At 43.8% G+C, this 27,217-nt stretch overlaps 1 protein-coding gene across 2 annotated transcripts; it reads right to left on the bottom strand.

The window, feature by feature from the left end:
* Window positions 1–361: 361 nt before the first annotated feature.
* efemp1 (EGF containing fibulin extracellular matrix protein 1) lies at window positions 362–27,217 on the bottom strand. Of its 2 annotated transcripts, XM_047603700.1 has the most exons (13): window positions 27,153–27,217; window positions 21,997–22,143; window positions 18,393–18,674; window positions 17,686–17,789; window positions 17,499–17,544; window positions 17,097–17,363; window positions 6,238–6,360; window positions 5,952–6,071; window positions 4,562–4,681; window positions 4,315–4,434; window positions 3,462–3,588; window positions 3,187–3,379; window positions 362–2,278 (listed from the first exon to the last, which is right to left on the bottom strand). In XM_047603700.1, the coding sequence occupies exons 4-13, from the start codon at window positions 17,764–17,766 to the stop codon at window positions 2,117–2,119; spliced, it is 1,359 nt and encodes a 452-aa protein (XP_047459656.1). In that variant the 5' UTR covers window positions 17,767–17,789; window positions 18,393–18,674; window positions 21,997–22,143; window positions 27,153–27,217; the 3' UTR covers window positions 362–2,116. The 2 variants fall into 2 exon arrangements, with proteins under 2 accessions (XP_047459656.1, XP_047459657.1); XM_047603701.1 differs by lacking the exons at window positions 5,952–6,071; window positions 6,238–6,360; window positions 21,997–22,143; window positions 27,153–27,217 and having other exon boundaries at window positions 18,393–18,646.

The following is a 27,217-nucleotide window of genomic DNA, read 5'->3' as shown; positions in this document are numbered from 1 at the left end:
ATCTAAATATGATGCGTATGTGTGCTTCACATTTGTCCCTCAGCACACATTGACTCAACATACAGTATTACTGCATCCCCTCTGGATCCCTTTAAATAAGATAGATATGAAGGCTATGGCATCATGTTCGCTGCATTTATCATTCTTAAATTCAGATGAAATCACCCTCGGGTTCTCCCCAATGCACGGGAAGAGCAGCGGAGCATGTCATGTCATACATCTGCTGCTCTTTCCATTATAACGTACAGTACGTGAAGTCAGATGCTCCGGTGCACGAGTAGCGCCTCCAATGACACGTTTTTCACACAGCTGGTTTTATTTTCTGTTAGGAAGGAGGAAAAAAAAAATCGGACAACCTACCCCCCATTTATACATCATATTTTATTCAACAATATAACTTTTTTTTTTTTTGGTCTTCAGAGTACAATCAATGTAAGATACATATGACAAAATATATTTTAAATAGAAGAGAATAAACATTAAGGCATCTCACTGAAGAAAGTTGACAGTCTTGTCAGCATGAATGATTAGATTAGTGTTACATTTTTTGTGTTTATACCTCTAAGGCACTGTGGCATGATCACGGCTTAAACCACATGGACGAGTTTTAAGCGAAGATGGAGAACTTTCTAAACTTACGGAGTGGCGAGAACATGTTGAATGTGGTTTTCAGTGCTGTGTGTCAACAGCTGACAGCGTTTTTAGCCTTTTAATAAGCCAGAGCAGGCACGTGGACTCGTGAAAAGGCGAAGGGAGCAGGTAGTGAGAGATTTCTCATTCTGCCAAAAAGTCTGGTGGCATTGTATTTAATAATCCCCTGTGTCGCACATGAACCAGCTCCGGGGCAAAACACTGTAATTATCTTTATCACGCAAGCCAGCCCGGTGCCCGTGTGACTTCTCGACTGGGGCCGACATTACAAAGTCCAGCTGTCGCTCTCGGGAGGCTGACCGTGGCACCGACGAGCGGTCAACCCGGCCAAGGTGTGTTCCGAAAGCCGTCATTTCCTGTACATGTTCTGGACTTCAAAAATCTGCGCTGCTGCCTCTGTGAGCGAAAGTTGTTAGGATGGCATCACAGAAACACATAAACAGCCCGACCACATCCACCAAACCAAGGGCAGAGAACAAGCTCACTCTTTCCCTTTCTATCCCTCTGCGCTTCACACTTACATTCGCTTGCATGCGTAAACAAAGCCAGTCACACACACACGCACACATGCGCGCACACACACACACACACAGATTTGTTACCTAGGTATGTACATGACCTAACTCCTGTGAGTAAAGTCAACGAGCATCAAGCTTACCGTAATATAAAGTTTCTCTCAGCTCACGAGCTAATTCCCTCCCTTTACACTTTTGAACTGTTCCTGGACTTCTCTGGAAATTATTACTCATGAGGCAAACTATACAGAAACTTGCACAACTAAGTGTGGCGCAGCAGAGCTAAACTCTAGTATTTATCAACGGAAGCTGTGATTTATAATGTCAGTCAAAAGCAGCTCATACTGGATACGTGTCATGTAACATTGATATAGATTATCTCTCTTTCTTATGAGGATGCACACACAGCTCGCTGTAAGCAGCTCTGGTCGGAGCGAAGTGATAAATGTGGGTACAGCTGCATCAAAAAAAAAAAAAAAAAAAAAAGAATTCCTCAAAGTTAGGAAGTGTGTCCACTAAGCCTCTTTTCCTGAGTGCCACTGCTCTGTTCCCAATTGTTCAGGAAATTGCGAACGACCATTAGACGGGGAAAACGCTGCAGTTTGCACATTTCTTCTTCGGGCACTTCAGAAATGATTTAAAGACAAAAGATGTTTTATTAGGACCCGCTGCCCGGAGATCAGAGCTCACTGGAGAGACTGAAAGCATTAATCTGCACCTTGATAGGAAAAAATGCCCAGTGGTCACATTATAGAAAGAGGTGGTCTGACTTGAGCAAGCGTATTTGGTAAGTGCTGTGCTGCTGTTTGAGAGTGGGGCAGCCTACGTTTATATGTTGTATGCATGTATTGTATGAACATGTAAATTGTGCTGATACAGGCACCTGCTCCGTTACACCGCTATGTTTGCTGAACCGGATTAACGAGGGGCTGCCGGGGAGAACGCGGCGCTCAGAACGCGTAGGGCCCCACTATGACGGTGAGCCGCAGCAGCGAGCTGGAGCGGTAGTTCATGGTCAGGTGGTGAGTGATCATCTCCAGGTCCACGACGTACTCCCTGGGGCCTGACAGAGGCTTGGTGAGCACCAGCATGGCGCTCATGTTGCTGGAACGCTGCAAAAATGTCAGCATGTGAGTAAGCAATTGTATCAACTTCCAGATGGAGTAAAATACTCGTGGTCCCCCGAGGATGAAGTCTACTGACAAATGAGAAGTAGTGCTAATCACTATTAGATTAGCAGATTGCAACTAAAACTTTCTTGGGGGCTTTTTATCTACAGTTGCTGCGGTGCAGGCAAAAGAGCACCTAAATCTATGACACAACACACGGGCTGGTGGAAAAAAACAACTCTAGGAGCGGGTTAGGCCACGGAAAGCAAAGCAAACAGGACACAAATTGATAATGCAAGGAAAAGACGCACGAAACACGAACGAGGGGAAAAACACAAATGACATCAGGAAGAAGAAGAAAGGCGAGACGGTAAATACTTTGGGGATCGAATGATTGGACGCAGACACAGGTGAAACTGATAAGAGCGCAGCACGCAATCGTAAGAGGAGGAAAACAAAGACGGGAAGGGGAGCAAACACTGACATGGGGAGGGAATTTCAAAATAAAAGAGGAAATAAATAGACACAGGAGAACAGAACTGTACAGATGACACTAGAAAACCAAACTTCAAATGTTTACCATGAATAAACTCTATATAAATAGCCCCCTCATGTGGTATTCACAACCTCAGAGGTTTTAATAAGGTCACGTTGTGTATGTGGTGTTCCATGTGTTCCCGATTTCCATTTGAAGTCAGCAACTATCGCCTTAGGTAAATCAAAATTTTATATTTAATGCTATTTATTAGCGTGCTAGCCAGGTGAAAGCTAAACTCATGAAAATGGTAAACACGATCCCTGCTAAACTTGGCTGTATGGCTGACTCTTTATGCACATTTTGAGGGCAGTAAAACACTGCAACTGTTTCATCTCTGCACATTGCACCCTCAAGAGTCTTTTCATCAACTTACCCGAAGGAAAAACTCTCCAGCCTCATTCCCAGATTTAATCCTGAAGGTGTTGTGTGTGTTAGCGTATATGTTGGTGGCCTGGATCTGGAAGATGTCCGCTGGCACAGTCCGGTCCGCCTGGATGCTCATGTATTTGTACACAATGGACGGTGGCAGCCCCTGGCACTCAGCCGGAGACCGACAGATACAGCGACTGCAAACACAATTACGACAGTCTTTGTGAAGCTACTAGGGTGGATAACAGCGAAACAAAAGGGCTAATCATGTTTACTCACTTTTCAGAGGTTTGGGTGTAAGGCGCCTCGCAAGGGTTTCTGGGATAGCAGCGGAAGCCCCCGTAATAGTTCCAGCACATTTCATCATTTTGGCAGTTATGGGTCCCGGTCTCACACTCATTTATGTCTGGTGATCGGCACAGTGACAGAAACACAGAAACAAAGTACTGGAGGTTACAAATAGCTGGATGACAGAGCTAGCTTCGCCCACTTCCAAAACACACACACACACACACATGCTTCATGGAAAAAGAGCAGTGAAAGCAGAGTCAAAGTTTTCGGTGTTGCTGTGTAGCTGCATTTTCAGCGGCTGTAGAGGCGCAAGGAAACACAAGAGGGAATCCTGCAGATCTGTAGTCGAGGGAAGCCCCCGACACAACCCCGCGCAAGCCTAACTCCAGCTCTTTCCCTGCATCGAAATGAAAATAGATCCATCAAACGTGCCCCAAACCACAGGACTATTTCTGGCACAGCAACCTGGATTCATCACCAAAATGTCTCTCTGACACAACAGGCCGGATTCATTGCTCCCCCTATAAAGAGTGCACCTGACTGAGAGGGAAAGGAAAAAATAACAGCTCTCTCTTTGAGTGAGAGCCGGACCTTCAAATAAATCCACTTCAAGAAACCAGCATCATGCATATAAATTCACAGAGGTGGCTTAGCGGGGCAACACAAAGTTGCTGTGTTTGCGTTGCCTAACCTCCGCATTCTTTCCGTGACAGTGCAGGTCGAGAGCAGCTTTAAGTCCTGGTGGATGATAGCGGGGCTTCTAAAGAGTTATCACCACAGCGGAGATTTGTTTCAGGATAAATTAAACGAGGGAAACATGAAAAAGAGAGGAACACAATACCTTGACACAACCTGTTTCCTTGGAGCTGATATCCCTGTGGACACTCACAGGAGTAACTTCCTGGGTTGTTAACGCACTGGTACTGACACATGTAGCTGGACAAGCTGCATTCGTCGATGTCTGTGCAGGAACAACGAGAACACATTTTACACTCAGGAACAGAAACGTGTTTTACCTGCATTCATCTGCTACTGTGCGTCAGTGTACGTGAGGGGGCGTTGTTGCGCGCACGCGCAGGTGTGTTCACCTTGGCAGGAGGTCATGTCGTCCGCCAGCTCGTAGCCGTGGTCGCACTGGCAGAGGAAGGAGCCGATGAGGTTGTAGCAGTGATGCTGACAGGGGCTGTCCGTGTCACACTCGTTCACATCTGGAATGAATGCAGATGTTATACATACATGAAACAAGGAGGGAAATGATGCTTTCTTGTAGTTTTATAATCCAGCAGGAGTCGGCCGACGCGCCAACACACGAGCAGCTGATGAACAATCCAGCTTTGTCGAGGTTCTGGTATTTAAAAGACAAAAATAAGCAGGGAGACGGTTGCACGTGTCAGTGACGTCCTGGTTTGACCTTTGCGAGTCCATCTTGTGTGTTAAAATGTTTGCCTTCTCTGTTAAGGTATGAGAATCAGATGATCGTCTTGAGTCTGAAACGTTCCTTGTTCTTGCGTTTGGACATGATGGAGCAACTGTCCTGGTCTCTTGAATGTTGTTCATCATGATTAATATCATCACATCATTAAAGACTACACCCCCTTTCCATGTGTTCACCCAGCATTAGCTCATATTAAAGTGGTTTAGATGGGTTCGTTTCCCATCTTTATCATGATCCCACTGCTTTATTCTCAGCTGTAACAGTGTCTCAAACTTATACTAATGGACAGAAGTGATGGCCAAAGTGTCAATAAGATCTAATTTGGAATAAACCTGGAATCAAACCAAGAACAGCAACTACAATTATTTGAAATACCCCAACTATTTCATACTGCTGTGTTTTGATTTCCAACATAAAGGTCAGAAGGAGGCAGAAATCCTAAAACCGTTGCACACGCTCAGCACAAACACACATCCACGTGGCCAAGAGCCAGTCATGGGTTTTGATGGATTTCTAAATATGTTTCTCGAGATAAACAGCTCTCTATCGCACACTCAATAACTTCCTTTGACCTCGGCAGGAGATTTGCTCCGTGGGTTCGGGTTTCATGGTCAATCTCACGATCCGGGGGATTAAAGGCAATGTCTTATGCACCATTCGCTTTATCGAAGTCCTGAAAATATCTGCACCCCGAGAAAAAGCGACACAAACACAGCGAGGGTTAACTCTGGAGCTGGTGAGCTACGCTCGCTGCAACAAATCACATCACTGAATATTATGACTTCATTCTAAGTCAGTTTTACTCTTTCATTTTCATTTCATTGCATTTTTAATGATTGCATTAGGTTTTATTAGGCATTCGAGTAACAACAAGAGCCAAAATCTATTGAAAGTCACTCTGGAAAGTGAACAGATTAGATGGATATCCACCCCAATATAAAATGACTAATGGGCTGTCTCTGAGTAACAAAGCATTGAGGCATAATGTTTTTATAATTTGATGCTGCACACACAAACACAGTGCTCGCTCGCACATGGCTTACCAACACAGCTGTGGTTGTTGTTGGCCAACTTGTAACCTGCGTTACACTCGCAGTAGTACGAGCCCTGGTTGTTCACACACCTGTGCATGCAGTAGTGGGTCACGCCGCACTCGTCTCGGTCTGGAGGTTGGAGAGAGTCATGAAGAAACGGGCGTTAAAGTTCACAGCAAAGGAGGAATTCTTTAAACGAGTCGTTTTTTTTAATTTATTTTTTTGTTTGTTTTCAGAAGCAGCTGCTTTAATCTAGCGATAAAGTCAGAGCACAGTTTGTTTGAATGTCACTGACCGACGCAGCGCTCCCCGCTCCTCTGGTAGCCGGCAGGACAGTGGCATGTATAGGAGCCTCTGGTGTTGGAGCACGTCTGTTCAGGCCCACAAGTGTGTTGGCCTGTCGCGCATTCGTCTATGTCTGCAATAACACACACACACACACACACGGACGCTGAGAGGAAGCTCCACCAAGTTAAAGCCTACTGTATGTCAGAACATATGGCAGACAAAGCAAAGCAAAGCAACGTGTCTGGACTGTATGTGCTCTGCGATGTGTGAAGTCTTCTCCGCAGACAGTAAAATCTGTGATCACTGACACCATCACATCGCACACACGAGCGTAAACACACATGTTCACGCAGAAAGCGGAAGATTAAATAAAGACGGCTTTTATCCAGCAGTTAAGGCTGAGAGGAGGAGGAGGGGGGGAGGATACAGATCATATCTTTTGCTAACAGGACAGCTTTTTGAAGGGGGGAGTTTGTGTGTGTGTGTGTATATAAAGGGGAGGGAGAACCAGCTCCACTGATAAGTCATGTGCTCCCTACCGTGACGCCTCGCTCTCTCAGCAGACATCCATCAACCCGAAGGCAAACACATCCAAACATATTCACTTTCTATTTCTCACCCCGTAATTAATACGTTATGTAACATGATAAACAGTAGTTTAATGTGAGTTACAAAAAAAAAAGTTTCAAATTCAAATTCCAAGTTCACATCCAGAATGTCTCATATAAATGGCGTTGCGGTGTTACGATGATGATGACTGTGTGTGAACTCTCTCCAGTACACATCAGTGAGGAGATTTTTTGTTTAATGTTGATCCTATAAACACATTCTCAATTTTGGTTTGTTCTGAGCCAGACTTTTTTTTTTTAATTTTTTTTTAAAAAACTTTTCTCACCCCTCCATCCCCCACCACATACACACACACACACGCATGTACTAAAAATATGCCAATAGTGTACGCTCTCATCCCCCAGGCCCACCAGCAGTCCTCTTGGGTGGTCTGACACAACCCTTCATATGCAGACAGCCACTGGGCATCGGTTTAAGAACATGACAGACAGTTATCCTCGATACCACACACACGGGAAAGCAGAGGGTGCTATTACTGCATTGTAGTTTGGCACGTGTGCAGCCCAACAATAGTTATAAGAACCTGACTGGAGGGTAACTGGAAAACCTACAGCCTCTCTGCGCTTGACGACATGATTGCATTATTCCTCCTGGCAGGTTTTGATCCAACCAACACACCTGAGACTTACTGTCGAGGGTCAAATGTTTAAAATTGATAAATCAAACCAAATGATTCCAACTTGCTGCTGGATCCCGGGCTGATATTCCCCTAGAAATGCTTCCTGTGATGTGGTCTCAGCTGGAAAGGATCACGCTCTTGCCTGAGTGCCTCAAATGCCCTATATCCCAGTCCCACAGCCTCCACCATCGAGTGGGACCAGTGCCGGTGAGAAATTGGCTTGATTTTCTCCGTAAGGGGGCCATGAAACAAAACGGTTGTCTCCGGTCTCTGAAGGAGAGAAAGGGAAGGAGCGAAAGAGAAGAGGGCTGAAATGTGCTCAGCTCTATGGGGGCGCAGTGATAGGATGAACTCGGTACATTAGGGACAAAAGCGGGGCTTATCTAAAGGTGAACCTCAGAGACAACAGGTGCAATTGGCATAAAGAGAGGAATGCTCAGACGGGGCTTGTTGCTCACTGACCCGCTAAGTAAAGGACAAAGATAAAAGCAGTGCTGTCCTGGAAAATCTGTGTTCTGATGTGGTTTAAAAGGTATCTGGGAAAGTGCGCCCGCAAACAGAACAAAGTGCCAGAGGGAAACCAAACGCTTGGATTCCAGCGGTATCACACTCTGGGATAACGCTCCAGTTGCAGCGGCTCAAAGGCTCCACAACAGGACCGTTTAAAAAGCACTGGTGCATTACAAGATGTCTGTCACCGTTGGTGCAGCATCCAGATTTAGCATTGCAGATACTGAATTTATTTTTGAGCACAGACAATGTAAAAGAGGTGAGTAGTGTCTTTGTCTGAAAGGTGAAGACAAAGCAGAGGTACATCAAACTGCTGCCTGGTGCTGGTTCCAGTAGAAGGAGCGTCAGCTTCTATCGTGAAATCAGCAATTTCCTTCCACAAGTAATTTTCTTTTGAAAATAATTCCATAATTGGACACTAAAGAGGGGTATGTTCGGGGGCGTTCAACTGACTGGTGTGAACCGGCTGACCAGGACTCTTCGTTTTCGGGGTCAGATCCAGTCCTCGCTCCTGCCCAACTCCCCCCTTTCAGCACTTACTGTCACTTCTAGGTTCTGCAAAAAACCCAAGATGGCCGAATGCCAAACTCGGGAACGAGCTTCCAAATGGTAGTCCACAAACCAATGGGCGACGTCACCGCGGCTGCTGTACGTCTGTGACCTGCCTTAATGTAGATGATAGATTTCCCACATGCGAGCACGGGGATTCAAGATCGGTTAATTAGACCACATTTTCGGGTTAACGTTGCCTGGCAGCGCGCCGAGATTTCCACTTTGAGCGTGCTGCAGTGTGAACCTGCAGAAAGATCGCTGTATCATAATGCAGCGACAGTACTGTATCGTCGGCTAGCCTTGACAGGCCGCTACACAAACAAGCAAGGCTGTAGAAGAATAACAGGGCCATGTGTTTGTCAGAGCAATACTGGAAATGAAATCCTGTATATATACAGTACCAACAAAATGTCTGAACGAATGTCAACAAAATTACATAGAGGGAAGACAACAGTCAGAAGCCCAGATCTAGTCCCTGTGACTCATAACCACGCCTACTTACTGGAGGTATTTGGTGATTCATGTGGACTGGAAATGCCCTGCCTTCTGGCAGTATTGTAGATTCAGACAACAGATTCAGACTCCTGATTCCTCATGAAAAAAAAAAAAGCATTGATGCTATCACAGTGTCAACAAACAGAGAAATAAACTGTGATACCAATGAAATGTTACAGTCTTTGTGACGGAAATCTACATTCGGCAGCTTTGGTGTTTTGTTTTTTCAAATGTCACAGATTTAAATAAAGATACAAGAACGTGAGGCCATGCCGATGACCGTGAAGCTGTGAGAGGTTTGAGTTAAATCTCAAACAACCAAGGTAACAGGTCAACAGTGGAAATGCTGATGATGGCAAGTGTGTGTTTGCGAAATTCACCAACGTACTTTAACCATGTTTAAGTGGCCATTTTTCCAGATATTTGGAAACCGATCGCAGTCATTTAAATCACTTTAATATGCCAACCTTCCAATCCAAGTGGTTTCACGTCTATCGATCATGTCAGGAGATCTGGAACTGGCCTACACAGCCATTTCCCGAGCAACAACAAAACAGTGGACAGTTTATTCATGTAAGCAGTTCTGTTCTTGGACGAGACTGATACCAGCTCACAAAGGCAGCAGAGTTTGATCAAAGTTGCAGTTGACTTTGTTTAGACTTATTCAGAACTGGTCCACATAACGCTGCAAGGCTTGATCAGAGCTGTTTCTTCAGGATTACATCAGTGCATTTGGAAAGTTTTTAGTGCAACATATCTGGCGTGAGCCCAACAGCATTTATGCCACTGTTGGGCAGAGTTTTTTTTTTTTTTAACTACATGAAAGCCTACATGAATCACTGAACAAGGTGTTACTGCTGCAGGGAACAACAATCCAGCTGTATCTGGATCATGTTCCAGCACTCTGCTAAGCAAGGTGCACAGACCATGAACTGTTACAGAAAGACGTATCCGCACACGGATAACTGTAAATTGTTTAAATGTGAACAGCGTAGCTTCTATGAAATTCTGTACGTGGAAAATTCAGTCATCCTCCCTCTAAATAAAAGCATGTGTGCTGAAACGCAATCCAAAGATTCATTCACAGGAATATCTTGTGGTAACTGTTATTTTGTCACTAAACCTTTTAGAAGCTGCCAATGAAAAGTTCCACAGAAGTCTGTGCGTGGGTGGGTGGGGTAGGAGAGTATCCCACACTGGATGGCTCCTAAGTCCCATAAAATCTCCACATGCTGTATAGTCCGTATAGTTTACACACTGATGTGTTGCATGTGGGGAGAAGTGATTCCTTTTTCCTGAATTTACTTAACATGTCCCACAAATTTCTTCCAAGTGCGGGCCTGCTGTAACATCACAGGGAAAAGATAAGGCTGTCCAGCAGAAGAGTGGAAGATGTGGAAGGAAAGAATGAGCAGAAAGGGTGGAGGCTTTTTTTTTTTCTTTTTTCTTCAAAAAGGGCTTTTTAAGATTTGAAGTTAGATTTACGGCCGTGTGTGTGCATATGTGATGTCAGAGTTAAAAACTCCTTGCTTTTCAAGGAGATTAATTCTAAATGCCTTGTGGGAGCCGGGGGAGTAACGGGAATGGCGGCAGCTCAAAGAATGTGAGTGTGTGTGTGTGTGTGTGTGTGTGTGGATGAGTGGGCGTGCGTGCATCAGGGGTCCGGTTTGAGGTGCTCATTAAAGGGCCTTTTTTTTGCAGGGCAGCTAATGTTTTACAGAATGAAGTGATATACTACGAGGAGCTGCATGTACAGTGTGCAACAAGAAAGAATAAGTGTCCAACACAGGGAACAAAAACAGTTTGGCCTGAATTCAGAACTGTTATTTGCTCTGCATTTATTCCGACATGATAGAGCTTGTTGTAATTATCACTTGAGAGCATTTAGTCTTGTTTTCACTGAACCACTGCAATGGAAAGCAGGACCTGTTCCAAAGAACAGTTGGAGCCATCCTGAAATTGGACAGCATCTCTGTTTCCCTCTGATTATTGGATAATTCAATCTTTGGGAAAGCAGGGGGCAAGACGCGCGATGTTAATAGCCCATAAAATTTCACAACGTCAAATTTATCAGCGCGTCATGCACCATCCCCCGAGCGTTTGCTTTTGCTTAACCTCAAACACCTCGACATCACCCCTTGCTGCACCGCACGTTGTTTCATTTGTGTATAATTCTCTCTGCAATGCAGTGCGAAATGCAGCTATTGCTGGCTTGAGCGCAACCCCAGGACAAATGGGAGTGGTAGTGTTTCCCTTTCAAAGCAAGTCCAAACACAAAGCAGATAAGAAATCAAACAATTCAAGACACTTGAATCTTATATTGCATGTATTTCCATCCGTATTAGGGCATGAAATATTTCCATGCTATTTGCACCACTCCCAAGATTCCCCTCTCATCGCTCTCATTGTTCAGGAGCAACAGGAGTTTTAGTCATGCTGACACTTACTAACTGATTTGTGAGTTTGTTCCACACTCTTCTAAAGGTCGGGCAGAGTCTTGACGTTCTTGAAAATCCGTCCAGCGTGCCAGCTACATTCCCGGCTGATAATAATCCTTCCTGTTACTCTGAAAATGTTGGGAAAAAAAGAAGCAGCCCTCTTGCTATTCAGTGCGAGGGAGATCAGTCACTCTGCCCACCTGATGTGCCAATATCCAGGCTGTAGTCGCTAACAGCTTTTAAAGAAAAAGTGAGGCATGGAAAGAATGAAAGCTGCAAACATGGACACTGAAAAGCAGTTTGAAACAACAGCGTAATCATAAAGAAAAGGGGGAAAAAGTGTGAGACTGCAAAATAGTGATTTATAGCAGCCTTGGTCCCTTTCCATCATGAGGCAAACGGAAAGATCAACACATGTACGCACATCAGAGGAGGAAGCAGCTGGCCGCGGGAAAGGCACCGACCTCTGGGACAATAATGACAACAACATTAAGCACTTACAGCGAGGAGGCAAAGCTGCTTCCCCCCTCGCTCCTCTCTGCCATTTTTGATGTGATGGCAGCGAGGAGCCAGTAGCAAACCGCAAGCAATAACAGCATACTGTACAGCAACACTGCACAGGCCAAAAGAAGGGCTGCGTGCATGATGGTTTGATTATATTCGCCGAGACTGAAACACGCTCTGGCAGCGCGAGCAATCTGATGATGCACTGTCACCACGGTATGCTCATTAAAACACAGCGTCGCTTCATAATGTATTTTTAGATTCCGCGTGCCACTTCTGGATAATTACATCAGTCGCAGTTTCGCGAAATGTAAACGGCAGGCTCACAGCGAAAGTTCAGTCACTAATTAAAAGGGAATTTGAAATTTGTTTATCGGCAGATGAGGGGTTGCAACATCGGGAGGCTTGTCAGCGTAGTTGTAAACTGCGTTTGGACAGTCGACAGTAGCAGCAATGTTGATTCACGACCACTCACTTTAAAACGTGATAGATATTCGATGCGGATACATGCATTAGCATCTAGTTAGCATCTAGATACTCGATGCAGGTACCTGTATTAGCACTTTGTTTGACCTAGATATGACTTAAGTTTACATTAGCACAAAATTAAAGATGTTTGACGAAAAAAAAAGATGAGGTTTTTATGATTGTCTATACTTTGCAGGTTTTTGTCTTATATTATGGCTAACAAAAACTTAACGATACAGATAAGCGTACTTGCAAGTGGTGTTTTGAGTTTAATGCTAAAGTCAGCGTGCTAACAAGATTAAAAACTGTATGAATGCTGTTATCGGCAGATGAGGGGTTGCAACATCAGGAGGCTTGTCGGCATAGTCGTGAATTGTGTTTGGACAGTCAACAGTAGCAGCAATGTTGATTCACGACCACTCACTTTAAAACGTGATAGATATTCGATGCGGATACATGCATTAGCATCTAGTTTAAGAACCTGATAATGGTAACGATTTATCGGGTTATATGAATTAACTTTAACATTAGCAAAAAATTTACGTAAGATGTTTGAGGTTTTGCAGGTTTTGCCTTTCATCAGGTTATGTTATGGATAACAAAAATGTAATGTTACAGATGTGTGTACTTAGGCTAGTGGTGTTTTGAGTTTAATGCTAAAGTCAGCATGCTAACAAGCTTAAAAACTGTTACTTAGGGGTGAATTAGATGCCTGTACTAAATATTGTGACAATGTATCAAACAAAATAAGCTTTCATTTTACACAATTTGACATTTGTACCTATTACACAAGTAGTAGTGGGCACACCCAGAAAACAGGTCGGGGTCATGAGTCTAGATCAAGGACTATATAAATGTGGATTTTTAAACCCTCGTGAAATATGAACCAGTGGCAATTCGCTCCAAGGCTCCCTAACCACAGGCTGTCTAGCTGTCTACCTCGACAACAAAGTATTTTTAAATTAACTGACATGTACAACACTCAACAGCATCTCCAACATCTACAAAAAAGTCCAAAGGTGCAAAACTAGTTGTTAAGGCTGAAGCTGTCTAACAGGTGCAGTGAGCCGGGCAACAAAATCACAAGGCGCTAGGACGACTCTGTGTGAAGCTGCGCTGATGCAGGACAGAGAAAATCATCAGTCTGAGAACAGGTGGAACACGGGAGCTTAGCTGGTAATACGAGGGTTGATCTGGGACAAAGGTGTGCCTCAGGTGTCTTTTTTTTGTTGAGTAACCCTAAACACAGTGGGTCAGTTTTCATTAAACAGATGCTTTGTGTTTCCTCCTGCTTCCTCCAGCGGAGCAATAAAGTCGCAGCATAATGTTTTAATTTAACATCCGGTGTGTCCTGTATCAAATTCACCTCAGTGTTGATCATTTCCTTCTCTGTAAAACAACTTTTTTTTTTCATCTGCCTTGCTTTTCTTTGATGGAGGTTTGGGAGAAACAAACACTAACAGGATAACATCTGTAGGAATTTCCTGAAAACTGTCACGACTGTCTGCGTATCCTCACATCTTATTTACATCGTCTGGCAAAGACGGAGGAGCGAGAGGGGCTCGCGTCCTCAAATGCAAATGTCAGAGTGAGACAACAATAAGTGGAACGGTAAAGTATTAACTGAAAAGGTCAAATCTCGAAGGCTGCTGGCAGAGTCGTGTTCTGCTCTGCAACCGGAGGGCTCTCTCTGCTTGTTCTGCTCTCTGCATTCCTGCTCCTCACAGATCGATCCGATGCTTATCTGTCAAGGTGGTGAGTAATTCCTACCATCACAAAAGATGGGAGCAAACGGAAAAAACAACCACCGCTGACATTCCAGAGATATTCCTCCCAAGTGCATTGCATCTGTGTGGAAAAATGTTATTGCATGCGCTCGGCCTTGTTCGGAAAAGTACACAAGTTCTCTGTCACACAGGGCTTAACGGCCTTAATAGAACATACTTAGGAAAGATTTCCAGCCAGCGCAGGTGAAGAGCGTCCAGACATAGCTGAAATTAGTCAGGCATGTAGGTGGTAATGTGGCCCACACGACCTCAAGAAACCAGACAGGTAAACAGGAGTGGCATGTCCTTTCATGTCCTGTGCTGCAGAGCATGAGTATCTAATTTAGACATGAAAAATAAATAGGCTGCAGCTGAAGTATGTAAACTCAAAACTTGTGAGAAGAATAACAGAACTCACAAAGTGTGCAACATGATCAGTGGCGTACATTATGTAATTCTAGTAAGTGACTGAAAATGCAATTTGTGCACCTAATATATGATGTTGTGCTCTAGGGAGCGTAAATGAGAATCATTAAAGGCTTTCACCTTTTCACCACATCGTAACGGCTGATTCAAGTGCTTTTGATGGACAACCTTCATTTCTCCCTGGAAGTGATCTCACCTCTGATGAAATTAAAGAGGTAATATGCAAGACTACAACAAACCACTTGTGGGCCTCGGCCGGCGCACAGTGAGCATGTGTGTATATGTTTGGAGGGAGGGTGGAGGTCGTGGAAATGTGAGGCATCATTAAGCTGTCACATGTACAGTAAAGGTTCATAGTTTCTCCGTACGGCTGCAGCGAGGCGCCGACTTTACCTACATGTCACTACAACAACACGCGCCGATGGCTCCTGTTCACACTCAGTTTGAAGTGTGGTTTATATTCCGTGGCTCGTTCTACTCGTAGAAATGCTTTTTGGTGTTAGAAACTATTTTCTTAACAATTTGATTTGTTCTGTGGAAAACTGGCTTGGGTTTTGTGCTGCACATTTAGCTGATCTCTCTACTATTCGCCACGCACTCAGCAGTAAGTCACCAAAACAACTCAGTCATGACGCTAGTACAACCTAGCTTGGTCAGTGCTCCAGCACTTCTGTGGTTATTTAGTCAGTGTCAGCCTTTCATGTTCCCCTTTGCCCTACCTGACTCTGCACTCCAGGTTTCCTCCACAGAGTGGTGAGTTAGCAGGGAAGGAGCCTGATGTAAGCGCTATTTGATACCTTGAGGTTTCCCTCATTGAAAGTTAATGGGAATTCCTTCGCTAGCAAGATACGTAGCTGCACAGAACAGCCACTGTGGCACGAAAGAAGAAAAGAAAAGACAATTCTGTGTCCAAGAACAATTGGCTCATTGTAGCGAGTTAAAGGTAATGACAGAGAGACCCGAGACTGATGTAAACAAAGATTATATCACTCTACCAGCAGAAATATACGCCCACATAACAGCACGAGACGCCTTGCCATTAAAACTGCAGTCATTTCAAAGCAATATAACGCTGACAGCAACAGCCTATCGTTGTTTAGCCCAAGCACAGAAACGGCACACCAGAGAATAAGTGTAATAGCCATGCCAGGTCGCTTATGTGGTTGCTTTAACTGATACGCTGCCATGTTTTACACCCTAATAAAACCTAATTGGGTTCCAATTCAGAGAAACACATAAAGAGCCTCACACATATCTTTGCCCCAGGTGTAAAATCAAATTTGTTACTTTCACTAGAGCTCTGTGACCGCAAACCTCACCGCACGGCCACTCACCACATGCCTGTGCCTATTGGCAAGAGCCGCTCCTTACCACTGAACACATGTTCTGTACAGTAATGCATTTTCCCTTGCATTACATTTATAGAGCTCCCCCAATTATGTCTCATAGACCGAGGCAAATCACAACCCAAAGGTACGAGGTGATATCAAAGACTCAAAGCAGCCATTTAGGTTACACACCAGTGTTCGTGTGAGACGACAAATGAATCTTTAAACCACTCCCCCATTTCAGAAGATCAAAACGTCTTGCTCAAACACAAAAACACACCCACACACTCTTGCGCAGCTACCAAAATCACAACCAAGTCAAGGCCCGGGGAATATCTACTGTAAGAGTAAAAGGCTATATGCGATGTTACAAAATCTGCCTGCTTTCCCCCTGAAGCCGAGCACTTCAACACCCAAAACGAGAAGAATTTTAGGGCGAAGCTGAACTTTGGCCAAAAACATCATGCTGCGAGCAACCAAAGTGTTCAGAAAACATGACATCACAGCGAGAAAAACTGAGAGGCTTGCAACACATCTGGCAGCTATGCATAGTTGAGCTGTTGATGACTGTCAAACAGATGGATGAACAGTTCACCTTCGGAGCTCTGCTTATTGAGGCTCTAAAGTCATTAGCAAGTAATTATCAAATGCCTACACAGCCCTGCAAGAGGTACATTTTCATTTTTTTTTTTTCAAGGCAGGAGCCTTGCATCGCGCCAAGAGCAACAGAAGCATACTACTGATATTCAGGAGATAAAACCTCTACTGCCAACATTCATGTCAGTGCACACAAGTCACTACAGAGGGAATCGGGTTGCAGCCACATTTTAGTATCTTTGATATTCTGGAAGAAGTAAAAAGGCCTTCGCATGAGGTGAATGTGGCTGCCGTCTGTTTTGCACTTCTAGATTTTATTTCATGGTCACACCTCTGGCCTTGCTGACAGAGGCCAATTTCTCTCTGGAGGAGCATGTCAGCACCACTTCCCGAGATAACTGTTTACACCATGTTTTATGTAAAGCAGTGAAGAAAAAAAAAAGAGAGAGAGAGGGGCCAGCTTTTCATGGTACTTCCTATCGTATCACATCTGAAAACAGAGGCAGGAGAATTTTGTGGGCTGTTGATCTTACCTCTGCAGAGGTTCTGCCCGTCTGCAGTGAATCCGGGTACGCATCGAACGGTGTGGGTGCTCGGGACCCTCTGCCCGCCTGAATTCGTCCGCGTGTGAGTGTGAACTGGCGGTACAGGAGGGACTGGGTCTGGTATTGGCGCCTGCTCGCCCTCTCTACTGATGTAGATGACGGCGCTCTTGGGGAGGCAGAGGTACCCACCGTAGTGGTTGACACACTGCATGCCCCCCTTGCAGGCATCTTCCAACAAGGCACATTCGTCAATGTCTGACACAGGGAAAACACAAAGAAGGACAAGAAAGAAAGAAAGATTGATTGCAAATTAAAACAGATGAAAACTAAAGACAGGTTTAAACTCATTAATCATGAAGTACTGCACAAATGCAGCTAAGCACTTCTCACCTCTGCACTGTTCTCTCACTCTGTCATACTCATACCCTTCTGTGCACTGCAAAGGACATAAAGATTTACAGATTTTAATTTCCTTTAATTCCAGCGAAATGCAGGGAACACGACATAATCCCCTGGTTCTCCATCACTGAATAAAAGCACTGAGCATCGCCAGCAGAGTAGGGAATCGCTCACTCACCGTGTAGGAGATGGGCTCCTCAGCCTCCTGAGAGAGAACATGTGTGAAAACCGCACAAAGGCACACGCAGATCCCCAGCATGTCGACCAAACCTCGGAGAAGCACTGTAACGAGATGCAGAGGGACCAAGTGGAGAGAGCGTGCAAGATCATTTTTTGTGCTTGACAAGCCTACATGTTTTAATACCAGTTATTACATCATTGATGGCATTGCTTAGCGAGTCCCAACATCTCCCGCTGATGGCGTGATGTTTACGTTGGCACCGCTCCAGGTAAATCTGCGACTTCAACTAAGTGAAGTGTTTTTCTGCTGTTTTCTCCAAAAGGTTTAGTGCGTAATACGCGTAAAGATCGTGCGTAAACATGCCCGCGTGTGCCAGTCGGTGTAAGGAAAACGAACGCGTTTCTCAGGCATGCAGCCCTACTGTTGATTAAAAATCTGTATCTGCACACTACACGTCCAGCTTTGCAAGCTATGTGTTCTTGGTTCGGCTTTTGTTCATCACAGACTCGTTTCCTCATTGTTGACACTTGTTTCTGGACAACCGAAACACAATTACAACAGAAACAAGTGTCACTGACTGGAGACCCCCCTCGCTTGTTTCAACATTCACACTCTCCGCTCTCTGCTGTGGTGGTTTAACTGTTTAACTGATAAGAATCCTTCATGCAGTCGCTTTGTCATCCCGTGGCGCCTCGGCGACGTACCTGCAAGTACCTGCGGATATCCAACTCTCTTGGCGTGCTGAAGAAAACGTGCCCGGTTTAAGTGTTGTTGCAAACCCGGGTCTCCGCGAAGCTTTTTTGTCGTGCAGACGGTGCAGTGGATGTTAGATGTTTGAAGGAGTGCAAGCAGCACTTGTGATGAACATGCGGTTAGTACAGTGTGACATACTTGGGGGGCGGTGTACCGGGCAGGTTGAGCTCCGGGGTTTTCTCTCACCGGGATGCAGTAAACGACCAGCAGGTTACAGTGGCTCCCTCTATAGACTGACGAGCAATGAGGGAGTGGGACCGTATCAGAAAAACAGAGGATAGATGATGAGAAAATAGTATTTATTCTAAGGCAATTTCTGCACAGGGAAATAATATTGTCACCAGCCAGAGTGCACAGTAAGAATGCAGGTGTACTTTTAATTCGGGGCCATGTGCAGTATCCTCATCCTGATCCTTTAATTTATTAATGTGATAAAACACATATTGCATTATTCATTCAAGTTTTATTAAAATTCATTTCCTTATAGACTCCTAATGTTCTCTTAAAACTTTTTCCCCTATGAGTAGTGTTCTATGAAGTAAATAGATTCTCCTGAACATTAATTCAGGCCAACACCATTTCTGTACCTTTAAAATAAGCATTGGTAACATTCGGGGTTGTGACATGTAGACCTTGTCATACTGTGAGACCTCAGATTCTATGTAAATGGGCTGTATGAGCAGCAGGTGGTAAAATCAAATCCTGTGTTGAAGGCCTCTGTCAGCGACCACTACATTAGTCTCTAATACATTTCACGGTGTTTACAAGATGCCAGCGCTTCAGGAACATCTGCTGGAATTGGCATGGTTTCCTGGATTTCCCATGGGTGAAGAGACAGCAAGTGATTGTTTGTACATGCATGTATGTGTGCCAGCAGCTTGCTGATATGAGTGGACTGAAATGGACTTGGCATCATCTCCCTTTCTGTCGACCTCCCGACCCCTCCTCAGAGGGTGCGGACAAGAAGATAGCTGATAGATTGTGCATGGTGCAATATCCCCTTTTCTCCTCTTTTCATGTCCAAAAAGCAAATTCTTTTCTTTCACTGCAATAATCCAGTGTTTAGACATTAAGGAATTTAACTCATAATCAGTTATTAAAACTAAACATGTATAAGACAAGTTCTTGATATTTGTGATATGCAATCAGCATGGAAGCAACGAACAGAATAAAGAAGTACACAACAGTTCAAACAAACACGGATGACCCCAAAAAAAATGCATGTGCGAAACACGTTCACTAAAAGTTTATTTTATTTGGCAAGCTATTCAATACATCAAGAAAGCAGCGGCAGTGAGATAAAGCATTTGAATAATCAAAGCCATTTTGAAAGAGTTCATAGAGATGAATGAAAGATTTTATCCTAGTGATGAAAGAGAGGATGAGAGAATTCCCTGTGGTCCAATTCCTCACTGGAACCAAATTAGATGATTGTGCCTGCAAATCACACCAGTGAGGCTAAAGTGGGTGTGTCCTCTCATGGGTGCACGTCTAGGTGTGAGAAAGTCTTCCCATAGATATTATTGGAGTAAAAGCAGATGATCCTTCTCACACTGATGTAAAAAGGCCTATCTGATATAGTGCACAAATTAAAGCAAACTCTGTGTGAGGAAAACGTGCTAAAGATTGACCTCAAATGAACTGCGTGTCCCGTTTGAATTTAAGTGAACAAGAGGGGAACATAATACTCCAGATAGCACAAACATACATTTAAATGTCAGAGTGATAGATTGGACCTTAGCTTAACGTAAGTACCGCTCTGAGTTTCACAACCTCTCTGTGATCATTATTGCCTAATCCCCCAGCCCACAATGGTGACTAATATAAGTGCATACACATTCATTCTGGGGTTACCGTGTGGCAAGTGCGTACAGAATATTGACCACAACCTGTGTTTTCTTTCTTTTCTTTTTCAGTTTCACAGTCCTGAGAAACAAAAATGAATTCAAAACTCGTGAAATACATTTCGAGCCAGTATTTCGTGACGTTTCTTTCGATGCTGAAGGCAATGCATCAGGTACTGTTGGCAATTGAGTATCAGCCAATCAGTTCCTGATGCAGTATCATCCACATCAGAAAGTTCTTCCTTCACCCCAACATCAGTGCAGGGACAAGTCAACCTGAATAATTTACAACACATTTAGGGTCTTTCTGCAATATGCGGTGAGTGGAGAGATACAAAAATAACCCAAACTCATAAAAACAAGCCCTTATTATTCTTTTCATCCTATGATAATACAATAGCCAATATTGTACAGTACACATCATCGTAAGTCAAGATGGCAGCAGAAGCATCTGGAAAGTGAATTCATGCAAATTCAAAATGGGCATGTATTATGAAAGAGCTGCAAGACATGAGGCTGCACTTCAAAAGACTGTCGAAAAGAAATTTTTAAAAAGTGGGGAAGGGGGATGTGAGAGAAGGAAGAGCAGACAGAGAGGGTGTACGTGAAACGTGCTTGTGTAATTGCAGTGACATCTTCATTGAGAGTCCTCCATCTCTTTCCTGCGTGCTCCAAAGGGCGTCGTTAACGCCGGTCGATGTGGAGAGCAGCCGAGGCGCTGTGTTTAGCATAATCCCAGAGGCCATTGTGAGAGCAGCTAGTGAACGACTCACAGTTGCCAGCTGAGATTTCACCAAAACACAGCAGAACACAAGGAGAAGGCGATGAGACAGGGAAATCAGAGGCAGAGGAGGGGTAAGAGTGGGGAAAGGACTCTGGCCCGAGACAGGACTAGTAGTAGCGATGAAGAAAAAAAAAAAAAATCTGTACGTGCCGAATATTACGTTACATATGAAGAGTAGTGTGTGTGTGTGTGATTGTGTGAGGGTTGTGGTTATCAGTTCTGAGCGTGCAGCTTTCATGGCATCAAAGAGGCAAAGTGTGAAACACATTTTCTTCCAGGTGGACTGCACCTGTTGGCCCTTATTCAGGACTGCATTTCAATGATCGTCCCCTTTCTTCTTCTTTAAACCAATCATTAACTGTTTTGACTTGGAACAGTCAGGCATAAAAAGATTAAGTGAAGCTGTCACATGGCAACATCTCTCCTATTGTGCATTGATTGTTACCTTAAGCTAGAGTGTGAAAGCCTCTTTGATCACAGGTTCAGGTAGGCAGACAGTTCCTGAGCCAACCTTTGGTAAACAACGTGGTCTCCTCCTAACATATGACAGGAAAGATGAATAGTGAAATGTGATGCTCAAGCGTTGGCAGAGAATTCACCTTCGTTATCGTGTTGGTGATCTGCAGAGTGAACATGAAACAAGGGCACAGTTTCAAGGGTTAATTTTTCGGGGAACATTAGAGAAACTGCAGAATCTCTCCAGGTGATTGTGAGAATATAAAGCACCATCACAGTTGCCTGCAGAGATTACTCAGTCGTCCCTAAGACTTCTCACCCGTACCTCGTCTCTCCCTCTCACACATGCACTGTGGAGGGTATGCGTTATATCTATAAAAGTCAATTGGCAGCAGATGGCTAACACCGATCGGGATGAAGAAGGAGCTTTGACCCCCCCTCCCCACTGTTCCCCGAAAGGTCTCGTGTTACCATGGTGACTAGGCCAAGGCACGTGCCGGCCATTGTTGAGCCGTATCCTCCAGGGTCAGCCGCACATCCAGTTAGAGGTCAGATGTCACCCAGGCCTCTCGCTCAGGTCACCACTCACCAGCTTTCAGCCTTTGACCCCGACAAACACTGAAACAAATTGAGAAATGGGGGAGAGGGCAGAAAGCGCGAGATGACAAAATTAGACATATTTACTCAACAACTGCCGGATCACATGAGTTCAGGGGATTTTACATTTGTTGTAGTTTTGTCATTTCCAGCGAGGATCAGCAGTGTAGTTCTGTGGGGGAGATGTACAGTGTGCCACATATTACAGTATGTCTCCCTCTTGTGGTGGAGCATGAGGTACTGAAAATTTCACATCACACATGGACTTGGTTCGACGGGTGGCAGAATATGGGACATTTCGGTGGCCGAGTAGTTGAAATGATAGTTTAGGTTCAATTCTCATTCCTCTGTGTTTCTGAATGTTTTCATTCTACATCAGCACTGTACGATACCTCCTAAATAATGCAGAATGCAAAAGAAGGTGTGCTTGAGTGTAACAAAACACAGACTTTTGTAATGTATGTGTGTAACATATCCACAAATTAACCAAGCCCATTCATTCATGATGCTGAGAGAAAATCCTTTTGACCCAGCCTCATTAAGGAAACTCTATCCGACACAGTTTCACTGAGCAGCCACATGCTTTAGGTAAGCGTCTCACTAAAGGTGCCATCTTTTCCATTGAGCCCAGATGTATGTTGGGATATTCGGGTCATCGAGTTGCAAAGTGTTGCTCGGGCGTTGACAAAAGAAAAATCTTAAGTTTATTAAACGGAACAGGCTGACAGTCCACACTTTGTTAGGCAGTGAATGAACAGAGTGGTTTTGACAGGCCTAACCTCTTAAGCTTCGGGTCCCACTGTGCTCAGCACAGCTAGAGCTAAATGCCATCTGTCCCAACATCATGAGGCCCCCCAACCTGTCCCCCCAACACTTTAGCATAAAATCATGCAGTACCGCTATTAAGAAAGAATTTAAGATCATCCTAATCATGTGACATCGAGTCCATAAATTCAAACAAATGCCTAAATTACAGTAAAGTTTTACTGTTCAGTAAAATGTTTTAAAACTGCCCAGGTTAAAAGCTTTGAAAACAATAGTGTGTGTAATCAACTTAATTTGGTTTTCAAAAGGAAGCCTCTATGGATTATTAGGTTAGTCTTCGATGTCTTAAAGACTTTTGTTGTAATTTTGTTTAAAATAAGTTGAATTTCCTGCACACTAGAACTGGTCAGTGTAAGACTACACAGAAACAACTCATAACAAAAAGAGTTATCTGTTCACAAGTATTAATAGTTTTGATTAGACAAATGCTACTCAAACCCCATATTTTACAAATGTTCAGCTATGAAACCAAAAGCAGTTCAGCCTCATGTTGGGTCAAGATCCTGCTGCACGTTACCGATCTCACGCTGACACCCACACATCATTGTTTCTCCGACTAGTTCTGAAGAATTTCGTTTCATGCTTTACTAACTTCCATGTCCAGCACTGAACAATAAACTAATGAAATCACCATATGAATTGTCTCCTCCGTTAGCTGTCAGGTAACGTTAAGAGCAAGAAACAACCTCTGTGCCCTGTAGCCAATGGCACTCAGCCTTAGCACTTCATTAAGATCCTGGACCTTCAGTGTACAAGCAATTGTCCTCCTCTAACAAAAAGCCTGACGCATTGTATCAGTTGGAGGTAAATTTATCAAAGGAGGCCGATACAATGGACAGAGCAGACCAAATTATGAAACAGGTCTGTGAGGGGCCTCCTGGTGAGACATATTGTACTGTTTGTTGATGGTCCAGTTTGGACCTGAATGACATGTGGTGACATTCAGATAGGAAATGGCAGAGAAATGCCGCTATACATGTACAATATGAGTCAGTACATGCGAGAGCAAGAGCAGCGTGGTGTGTGAAAGGATGTGGGCATTGGTGTATACGAAGTCATGCTGAGAAACAGAGGCAGCCACATGGACCTCTCGGAGTAGCACATTAGCTAAAAACAATTGGGATCTCCATGAACTGAAGTGACATGTGTATTTGTCCCAGCCTTTCCGTTAGGAGAGGAGGTGAAAGGAAAAAAACTGCGCCAAGAAAGGGGGGGGGGGGGGGAGGCAGGAGGATGAGGAGGGGGCACCACGTGGCCTGGCAGTGTAAAAGCCAGCAAGCTGCGTGTTGTTTCGTGTAGTGCACAGTTTAAGCCAAAAATAACGACCACAGGAAACAAATAGAATGTGTATGATGCAACGATATATTCTTGTTTCATGGATCAGTTGTACACAAAATTGGCAACGATTGGTCGACTGATTGATTGGTCGATTATCATAAAAATACAACAACTCTTGTAATGAATGTTTTTGGCCAGCTTAGCCGATGTTCAGGGGGAGTTTAAGTTTTTCTGCAAATAAAAAGTAACATTTAAATGTTTATTTACGGACACTTGTGCAGAGAAACAATATTTAAATGCATTCCAACCAATTTCATAGATCTACTGAGATAATAATAATCAAATTAACCAATAATAAGATAGTTAAGCGTACTGCAAAAATACTACCTATACGAACACAGTGTGAGCATGCAAACACGTTTAGACTGAGACCAGCTTTAGTGTGGCAGTCGTTCGGGATGAGACTGGCTGCCATTTAGCCTCTGCACTGCAGTCTCACATGAAATGGGCCGATGGTTCATCAGACTGCCGACTGTCCCGACCATATTTACATCCCATCTCAGTTATTGGATGCATAACTCCTCCACTCATCTCTTCAATCTCACATCCCGACCCACAAACACACATACACACACACACACAAACACACAGGACTTACTACAATTAGAATTTCATATGCCCCAGTGTATCAGCCACCCGAGCAATTTTCTGCCATTTAAATGGGAATTTATGTCTCATGTAAATGAGTGGGGAGTTGATTTAGGCCCATTGGACGACTGGCCTTTTCCCAGGGAGCGTTTCTGTTACAGACCTTTGGTCATTTCAAGGTCTCTGTTCATCACCTTCGTTTAACAGATACTGCCGTAGCAGAACAACGCCCAGTGAGCTTCTCTACGCAGCTAAATTTCAGTATCATCACCATTACAAGGAACTAAATATTAAGTCAAACAACCTCCTCAAAGAATTTTCAAGTTCCCCAGAATTCAGTGTAATCAGTATCAGTCGTATAATTATTTTCCTCATAAAATACACTCTCAACTACACTAAGCAGCTATCCCTGTAAACCTGATCACTTCACTGATTGTGTAAATGTAAATCAAAATGCCGAGTCATGTTTAAGCATCTGTCTAAACAAAGCCTCAGGCTGAAACATGAACAAAAGGACCATCGTATCGACTCATCTTTTTGTTGACGAATGTATGTTTTATGAATTCATCTATCTAATTATGGGTCTCTGGCTAAGTTTATCGATTTGCTGTTTCGTGAATGAGGGTTAAAAAAAAAAGTTTATTCCTTTAAATGCCTTTTTTTCAATCCTGAGGATTAAACCCTCAGCGAGAACACACTGTAATTAAGTTCATGTCTTGAAGTTATTGGCTGTTTTATTGGCCACATCACAACATAGCATGCAGTAATATCTGACCTTTTTAAAGAGCATTTCTTGACAACCCGGCCATCCCATTACTTCGGTAACAACCCATCAGAGGGCAGGTTACTTTTTACATTCGTCTGGAAGATAAAACCAGAGTATGTATCAGATTAGACTCTTCTACCCATACACAACAAAGATAAACATTTAACACCTTTAATCATTTTTCATGTGCTTCTGCACAGAGTTATTTCCCCAGTAAAATGGAAATAACATACTGAACCCATCTGAATAGTTTAGGGAGGCAGGGCAGTTTTTAACCTATTTAAGTATTTGTGTATGTGCAGCTTTTTACACACGAGTGCATCAGCTACTGTTATAGCTGAGGAGATAAATGTGAAGTGAACCTTTCAGCTGGTCAAACTATGCTGGAAAGACAAGACCTTGACCATATGATTACATACGATTACCTGTTCTTATCACAACAATAACCAGTCCACCTGCTGCTTATCACAAAACCCTCAGTAATATTGCAAAATGCACGGAGGCCTCAGCCTCTGCCGCCTCATCTCTTATCCAAAACCCAAGGTCTTTACGCTCATCTGTCAAATACAGCTGGCTTATGCCCATAACATAGAGCCGACAGTTAATTTGATGGCTTTCTGGCTTAGTTTAAAAAAAAAAAAAAAAAAAAAAAAAAAGATGTTGAAATACGTGTTAATTTGTAAAATCAATATAGACAATATAATAATAACTGAAGGTAGGCAGTAGGCAAAGTTATAGGAAAAAGAAGAATATGCATATTGATAATATTGGTCAAAAATACCGGGGAGTTCATGTGGGAGTACGGTGGAGTCAGACCTCCTCATGAACTGACATTAGGTACATGCAGAGAAACCAGATGTCAAGGAGCAGCGTCGTCTGTGGGCTAATAAAGGCCTATGGTAGTTACAGCGACGGTGACATTTTTGCTTTACTCAGAGTAGGGGCAACATTATAATGTAAACACCTTATTCTTTTATTTTGTAAATTTCTCTGTTATCATAAGTATACGTTGAAGCCATAGACATCACAGGCCACACTGAGTTAAAACCTTTCAGAAACGGTGCATGTGACTGAATGGCTGGTTTAAAAGTTACGCCACCCAATTTCAGCTCTCGGCAGACACGGCGTGGCCCAAATGTGTTGCATGAGGTGTGTTGCAGGGTTAAGACAAAGTCCAGAAAAATGCAGTGTTGCAGGTAAAGTGCTGTGTAATTCCAGCCCACAGAGAGGACTTAAGGGACCAGCGAAAGAGCAATGCAGCTCACCGTGCATTTGTGATTGATGGTCTCTGTCTGTGCAATAGCTGACTGAGCAACATGTACATCTCTCTTATTCACACACTTAATGGCATGCACACATCCCATAGTGTGCTTCGTTGAACATATATGAACCACAACCTGCATATGTAATGTGCATGTAGCGTGTTGTAGCAAGTCACTGTACATTGGGCCTGTTTTAGTGGCTCGTTTGGCAAATTGAAATATCACTACGACGTCTCGGTTTGGAATCTGACCTGGGATCATAGCTGCGCGTCCTCTTTCCTGCGCTCTCGTCCACCTTTTCTCATCTTCCATCCCC

The sequence above is a fragment of the Mugil cephalus genome, chromosome 13 (assembly GCF_022458985.1).
Source record: "Mugil cephalus isolate CIBA_MC_2020 chromosome 13, CIBA_Mcephalus_1.1, whole genome shotgun sequence".
NCBI classification, from domain to species: Eukaryota; Metazoa; Chordata; class Actinopteri; order Mugiliformes; family Mugilidae; genus Mugil; species Mugil cephalus.
Note: the sequence above shows the minus strand (reverse complement) of the source record. Positions and strands in the feature narration are given on the sequence as shown.